Genomic DNA, 8390 nt, shown 5'->3' with positions numbered 1-8390 from the left:
AATAAGAACAAGGTATCTCTCTGAGCCGCAGATATTCTCTGCTGATTTGCACTTCCACAAACCAGTTAAAATAATGTAAATCACCCCCAGGCAATGGGAAAAGACCTTCACTCAAAACAGCTCATGAATCCAACTCACAAGGGCTTCTCCAAGCATTTCAAATCTCCACTGCAGAAACACAAACTGTTTCTCGCTGCCTCCTCCGTTCACTCCAGACATCAATATTTTACAGCGGGTCAAAAATTCATTATCTTTTTTGTGTGTTTTACTTTGGAGATAAATAAGTGGTCAATAATTCAACATCCAGCTATTTTGGATTACCATGAACTGAGGAGTTTTGGGTTTCGGGGCAGTTTGTTACACACAGTTAGGAAATACAATCATGTTTGTATTTTATCATTTCGATGTTTGATCACGATAAGTTTTCTATTAAAATGGCTTGATTATCTGATGTAATGGAGATTAAAACTTTGAACCACAATGGGGATGTTTTTTGGGTTTTTTTTTTACATTTCAAGGACATTTCGTTTCTGAAGTCAGCTTTTAGTTGAAAAATGCTTCAGTAAACTTCTCTCTGCTTATTTGTGCCTTTTAAGCTGAGAAAAGGCAGCAAATACAATCGTATCCCCTTACTATTCCCGGCACACAATAAGGAGAGTGCACGGCTTCGAGGTATGGCGTCAAGAAGATTAGTTTAAGTGAACTTTAAGTCAGAGATGCCACAGATTAAAATCATTAGCATAAAACAAATTTTTTTTACCCTGGTGTTGTAAAAAACCCCATCATCTCCCAAAGTTTCTTACCTGCTTGAGAAAGCTATTTGTTAAATAAGCAGGGTTATAAAACAAGTAATTCTATCAGTAAGTGAGGGAGGAAGGCTGTAAGCTGCTGTTCTGACGAGCCTCGGAGGGGTTTCCATTAGTTGATTTCTGTTTTTAGGGATTATCACATCTGTGGCAGTAAGTAGGATCAGCGTGAGCGGGGGGTCAGTGAGGAATCCTCTTAAACAAGCTCAAAACTGTAGAGGTGTATCTGACGCGAGAAGATCAACGGGAGAAGACACCTGCTGAGTCGATCCTTCTTAAGACTCCCGGCTCACTCAGAGAGGACAGACAGGATGCGGCATGTATAAAATGTTTATTATGAAGAGTGCAGTATGTCACAGTTCATAACAAAGTTCCTGTTGTGCTTGAAAATACTCATCATGTGACATGTGAACATAGAGGCATGTGCATAATACATAAACCATACATCAAAGTCATCTCTTTCTTAAGAATCTAAACATTGCAGTGTAACTTGTGCATATATATATACTTATATATTCATCTATATCTACACAGAGGGTTTATTTTAATTTATATATATATAACGAGGCAGCTTTCTGGAGCTGACCACAAAAATAGATCTGTGTTCAAATCAAAGGAGTCGTCAGGATATTTAACACTGCTTCTCTCTCCGCAGGCCTGGAAAAGTAGAACGGGGGAATATTATGAAGGCACAGTGTTGCATGCTTCTCAGTAGCAATCCAAAATAATGATTTTAATAACACTGGAACAATGTAATGAAGTGGGAGTGCAGCCACTCGTCTAAGTCTCTTTCACGTCATAGGTTGTTTGTTTTTTTTAAGAACTGTTCCAGCATGGAGAACTGCATATTGCTTTCAAGGATGCCATCTTTGAATTCCAGAGTGACCCAACATCCTGTTTTTAGTACTTTTTATTCATGGCCTCAGGATCTTTGCTTCTAGGTTACATTCATGGTGAGACAAAGTTTGATTTTGCTGGGGGGAAAAAAGTAGTCTGCAACTTTTTCTGTTGGTAAACGGTAAAGAAATGAACTTTTACATCGGTTTTCAATGGAAAATAACATTTTCTCAATCAAAACTTAAATTAAACATTACAAATATCACCTTTACACTGAAACAGCAGTTTGTTGTTGACTTTAATGAAAATATTCACTCATTCGCACCTTCAAAAATTGTCAGTATTTTCCTTTTACTTCAAAACTGGACATGTTTTTACCCTCTCATTTCTGCAGATCATGATGCAACAATGATATCATCTAACATGCATTCACATCTGTAAAAGGAGAGAATTGCAGACATGTTGCTCAGCGTGTTTGAGAGTTAAAGTAAAAGATTTTTCCCCCCCCCATGTGGGATTAATGCCAGTGAACCACGCGAAGGAGCAGAATGACAGCGCCTCATTACGTTATGTTAGTTTTGTGGTTAGTTTTATTAATAAAAGTCAGTGAAGGAGATGTCTTTATCTTCCTTTCATTGTCGTCTCCTCATAGGCTTAAAGACCTGATCGAAATATGACTTGAAATCTAATACTGTACTGTCATGCTCACTGATTTCAACTTAAAACCCAGTGATGAGGCCAGAGAAGCCCAATTCACTGCACTCTCTCCAAAGAAAACGTGTGAAACTATAACCTACACATTCAAAACCCTACAGGAGAATATTGCTGACAGACCTTTGCACACAAGGGAAGAGATGGAGACGCAGTTTTGTGTGTTTACGACTGCTTACGGTTGCTCAGTAAAACATACAGATATATTTATGCCATCCGAAGAGGCACGAACACAAACAACCATCCGCTCCACCACACTGGTGATATGAATTCATTACAGCGCAACTTGACTGGCTGGTGATTTAATCTCTGAAGTTCCAGAAAGAAATGTCACTTTTTCCTGTCTGTGATGACAATTCAAGAAGTTGCCCAGTGAAAGGGAAGGAGGGGGGGGGGGGAATACATAAATGTCTCTTGTGTCTAAAAGCCTTGAGAGTTGAAACAGATCTGGAGCTGGAAGTTAATTACCGTAGCATAGCACGCAAACTGAAGCAGCTGGCCTGACAGGATCCAGGCTTTTCCCCCCAGAGAGTTCTGCATTTGTCTTGTTTGTACTATTAAGGTGGCAAGATTAGTGTACATTTTCAATTTTGTGAAATTGGTGAGCGAATCAAACGAAAAGGTTTCTCTGGATACGGGCACATTTCCACATGTCACATTCGATCCGTTTCAGATAAATCTCGGCGGGACTGTTTTTGTCAGCGAGCTCCATAACTTCCACTATAATGTTGTTTACTGCCTTGAATTTTTCAGCCTCAATGCACTTTACACTATCAGTCACACACACACACACACACACTCACGAAAGGGGCTGCGCCCACATTGGGAGTAACTTGGGAGTTCTGTCAGTTGCTCAAGGGCACTTTGACACAAGATCAATGTGGGATTGAACCACCTTGTTACCAGAAGACGAGCCGCAGCTACCCCATGCAACACAACGCATGTTGTATTATTCTGGAGGGAATTTTTTTTTACCGGCAAAGACCTTTGTTACACACATCAGTTAGAGTAAAGTCACGCACCACGTCTGGTCATTTTAAAGCTCCTCGGATTTAACCAAACCACATGTTTGGAAGTTTACGAGGATCTATTTTTCAAGTCAACACACACTTGAACGAACAAATCAAATCCAATTAATATCAAGAAACTTTGATGGTGTTTGATGGAATTCTATCAAAATGTGACCGCAGCGCTGGCCCAGGTCCTGTTTATAGACCAGCGACAGAACGCCACAGTGTTCATGCTGATGATGTGAAGGATGCAGGAACGCCTGCTGCACTCTTGACCTCCTTTACATCATTTCCAAGATGTTTCAATAATCCAACACGCTTTTTGCTGCGCACGTCATGGTTATGACTTTATGCTGCTGTACCACACTTCCATCGGCAACTTGGCAATATTTGATCCATCTGTTTTCTTCCAAACTGACAAAATCAAAAGAAACACTAGAATATAGGAAAAAAGGTTTTGGTATAATTTCTTATACTGTAGTCTATTAGCATGAGGAACACATTTTTTGGACCTTTTGCTTTTGCAACCCATCCCATATTTCCAGTTAATGCACCTGATTGATGTATTTATCTTTTGAAAATAACATTCAACTTCCCAAAAATCCAAGTCACATTAAACAAAACGGGTCTAGAATGTGATTGTTTTGTAGAACAATAGTACTCAATAATGTTAAAAGAAACTTTAAATGGGAGTTCAAGCCCAATTAGTGAATTGCATAATGTAATTTTAAACAGTGTGTGATTTTAGTCAGTTTTGTGTCATTTTGCATGAGATTTGATTGTATAATTGGGTTATCTGTAGAGTCTATAGTCTCATAGTCTGCCCACATTTTAAAATCCAAGAAAATCAAACCGAGCAGCCAAGACAGCTGAGAAATGCAGACAAATATCAAGTAGGGGGAAAAAAAGACTGATAAAGTTAAAAGATGTCAAAACTTCAGTTACTTTTGTTTTGTTTGAATCAAACTAAACAGTTCAGCCTCTGGCCCTCATCAGTGTCCCTTGAAACATGCCAGTGTCAAACTAAAAGTCTCCCATTCACACCATTATGTTGCATTATGTAATCTCACACAGAAAGTCACTTTAAGACCTTTTTTTCCCCCCCTTCATCAAAACTATGACTTCTCAACAGCTCTCTGACAAATGACATGAAAAATGCAGGATGATCGATGACAGATAGAAGTCACTCAAACAAAGAAATCTCACGAAACAAAAAAACCCTCCACCAAAAATGTGTTTTCATTTTTAAAGCTTTCAAAATATTTAAAGGTTGATTTTGGGGCTTTGTCGGTCATTACATAATCTTCAGATCCTTTCTTTCAACTGGAGTGATTCAATTCCTCGGCGATGCCGTCCGACCTCTTTTTCTCCCGCTTTGATTTGCAAACTCATGAGCTGCCGCGTTAGGAATTATCTGTGATCGAGAGGCCACGGCGCGGCGATTCTAGTACGTTTTGTGCTCGCCGATCAAAATCCTTTGTGAAAGCAGGCCCGTAAAGACCCACAAACACTGGCTGCAGACCAAATGAGCTCTCACTTCTGTGATGGCATGCCCATTTATTTTTAGCAAAGCTGAATTTTTGATGGAAGTGGAGGCTTCGGAAAGTGTTGGAGCAAGAACACCCTCAGCATCTTCTCCCAGCCAGCCGTGGCCATCTCAGCTTTTGACATGCCAAGAACATAAATTATCCATATGAATAATAAATAAAATAGAGCAATGGCTATATTTTACTTTAAGAAAAGAGTGGCTTTTTGTATACTCGTCGGATATTGAGTTCCCAGAAGAGGCCACTTTAAAGGTCTGGTACCACTGGATTTGTGGTGGAAGTACAAGTGCTAATATCAGTGATAAAATACAGTATTTCTACTCATTGTAATCAGATAAAGCTGGTTTTCTACAAGGGGACAAAATATATTTTTTCCAAAGTAAGCCACATCAGTAGAAAATGACTGCAGCTTCAAATTCTCATTGTTTTTGACTGAAATTCTCCATGACAGACACATGCAGTTTGATCATTACTTGATATGAGAGCTGATGGCTCTGCTCTGCAGGATGTTTGATCTGTGCGGTTTCAGATTCCTGTTATATGTGAATGACAATTTCTGTTAGCTCAGAGACGATCAGAGATTTTAAAGGACATTTCACCCTTTTTCCCTCCAGATTTAACACCGTCTGCTTATTCAATATGATAAGAGAACAGTACTTTGTGATTAATTATAGTGTGAACTGAATGTAATTCATGATAAAATATAACAGAATGATATGCATATTTTCAGCACTTTTCATAATAATAATATTGTAATTTTAAATAATTTTTGTGCAAGTTATTTTTAAAACAAAGTTTTTGGAAATGATTCAACACAACACTTTACGTGACAAAGTTTTGCAGTGAAAACGGAAAAGTTTGGATGGGTTTTGAGGGGCTTGTTTGCATGAGTACAGCGCTCCGAGTTCCCAGAATAATTCATATTTATAGCATATTGCTGTCTGCGCACAAGTGTGGTGTGGTTATATGTGTATGTGTATGCAGCCATAAACAAGCTGCAAAAGTTGAAGCTACTGGCATGTATTTTGACATGATATTGAATATAATGTTTTTTTAAGACGGAAAGAAAGTCTTTTCTTTCAACTTGTGTCGGCAGTTTTTAAAAGTCTATTTGGGGATGATCGGTTAAAGTCTATCAAATGTAGAGGAAATGTCATATTGCATTAACACGTAATGATAAAAGTTTGTCGCATACAAAAGCAAAGTTTTCTTAATTACTACTTGCAGACCACATCCAGATATTCATCCAAATTTCATTATTTCTTTCTTCTCAAATCCCGTTGAACAATCACTTTGCTTTTATTACAGGCGAGTAATCAACACTTTTTTCTTGAAATTCCACTGAGAAAGTTTTGCTCATTTAATTCCAAACAGCCATCATAAACACTTTGCTTTTTATCGATACACAGCTTTTATCTGATGTCATGAGATTCTCTTCTTAAAGACGGACACGATACGTCATGCAGGGTTTCAAATAAGAAGAGTGTTTTGAAAATCGTCCTTCCGATCAAGGGACGGCGAGTCGTTCCACTTTGTGTCAGTTTAAATACAAATCTTAGAAAAAACTTTATTGAAAAAGACATTCCTTACTATGTTCTTGAGCATTTTACAAATAAAGGGGCTGCAGATAGAATCCATGCCATAATCTGCATGAACGAACGACTGTGCATTACCGGAGTTCAAAAAAACAGAACATGGCTCTTATACTGTACATGATACACATATTGTATGTGGCTGCAGCCGATGTGATATTAAATACTAAAACCCAGGAAAGATAAGTGGCTCAGTGCCGTTTCGCTAGTTAGCGTTTCATTTTTCATCTCGTATGTCTAACTGTGTTTTATGGAATTTCTGGCCGGCGTTATCTGTTGTATAATTCATGACGATCCTGGCAGCTGATATAATAAGAGAAGTGTTTGAGTAAATTACTCCCCATTCGTTTGAACATCTGCAAAGACGGTCCTCCTTCACTGTCACTGTGACATAATGCAAATGACTCGCCGCGCCGCCTCGGTTAATCAAGTATGCATCGTCTGCAATTTGAGGCGCGCGCGTGTTTTATGTGACATGCAAAGAATCTCATACAAATGATTCAATAACAAACCAGTGCGTCATGCTGCTTCCAACAGAGATATATCTGCCGTCTGCTCTTCTGTTGAGACTCTCGAGAGTCCGAACAGATCTTTAAATAAAGACGAACCCGCTCCAGCCGGTTGTCCGTCATAGTGAAGGTTCAAAGACTTATGTACAAGCACAGAGCTGTCAGTTTGTATGTAACTTCCAACAGTTCAGTGCTACGATACCGACATCTGGCGGACGACTGCGATTGGCCGACGCATCTCTGGTCAACCAACGGATGCACGCCTGAGAAAAAGACCGGTGCTTCGTACTCGATGCATCGATGCCTCATCTGAACGGTGTGCCCAGTGTCGCCTCAGCTATCCCAGTATTCCGGACATTACTGGATTCCAGCCGAGTTGACAACTTGCTGTGGCCCTGGAGAATCTTCCGTCCCTCACGAGAAGATGTCCTCTTTATCCAGTTCTGGTGAAGCGGGTCTGGAAATGTCAAAAAGACCCTGTGGGGAACCGGTGCTCGATTTCCTGGCTTTGAGGAGCTCGAGCGCCTCCACGAGCTGCGCCTCCAAGCCGGACATTCGAACGTTGAGGTTCTTGAGGTCATCCTTAATCTCCAGCTTGAGCTCCTGGAGCGAGGCCTGGAGCGTTTGCTCCGGGATGGGGTAGAAGGAATGCCGGGTTTCCGGAGGCTGGACGGGACTGCGGTCCTGAGGAGTCAAGCGGAATTCGCCCATCTTGTCTAAGCGCAAGTCACTTTTGGTGATCCCGCTGTCGCACGAGTCCGTCTTCTTCAGAGACGTCTGCGACTCGTGCGCCTTGGTCCGTTCGGGTAAAGTCTCCATGGACTCGGCTTTGGACACTTTGTTCCAGTTGTCGGCTTTGGCCATCGACTCCTTGAAGCGACCCCAGCCTTTGACTTTGACGGGTTCGGTGGTCCGACACCCCACCAGGGAGATGGGCGGCGGCACCTGCAGCTTCGCCTTGTCTGCGGGAGGCGTCGACGACGAGGGCGTCGACGACGAGGGCGCCGATGACGAGGGCGTCGCAGGGCTCTCCGTTACCGTGACAATGCTGGTCGTTGTTATGGCCGTATTAGTCAGCGGGACGTCCACGTACAACGGGCCCTTCTCGATGTCTTGCTCGTCCGGTTCGGGCTTGTCGGTCACCAGGCGAGCTTCCTTCTGCTGCCGGAAGCGCTGGAACAGCTTTCGCACCGGGTGGTCCGGCGGCAAGTTCAGAGGGGCTTCGTTTTTACGTCTCTGTCGCTCCTCCTCCTCCCGTTTCACATCGCTGATCTTCCTGAAGACAATCTATAAGAGAATTTACAGTTCTCATCAATTATGCGTCCATCAATCTGATTTAAATGATAAGATGACACGAGTACTTAAGAACATGCTGGAA

The 8390-nt window shown here is 41.3% G+C and overlaps 1 protein-coding gene across 2 annotated transcripts in view; it reads right to left on the bottom strand.

Annotated features, from left to right (window-relative positions):
• Window positions 1-7426: 7426 nt before the first annotated feature.
• Window positions 7427-8390, bottom strand: part of LOC308138609 (voltage-gated delayed rectifier potassium channel KCNH1-like) — a gene marked incomplete at both ends in the record, with an annotated part of 54944 nt that continues 53980 nt past the window's right edge. For both annotated transcript variants that reach the window (XM_080507801.1, XM_080507802.1), the window contains one exon: window positions 7427-8299. In XM_080507801.1, coding sequence (XP_080363927.1) covers window positions 7427-8299 — 873 coding nt within the window. The remainder of the gene's footprint in view (window positions 8300-8390) is intronic.

Source organism: Blennius ocellaris (genome assembly GCF_963422515.1).
Source record: "Blennius ocellaris genome assembly, chromosome: 13".
NCBI lineage: Eukaryota > Metazoa > Chordata > Actinopteri > Blenniiformes > Blenniidae > Blennius > Blennius ocellaris.
This window is presented reverse-complemented; position numbering and strand designations above follow the sequence as displayed.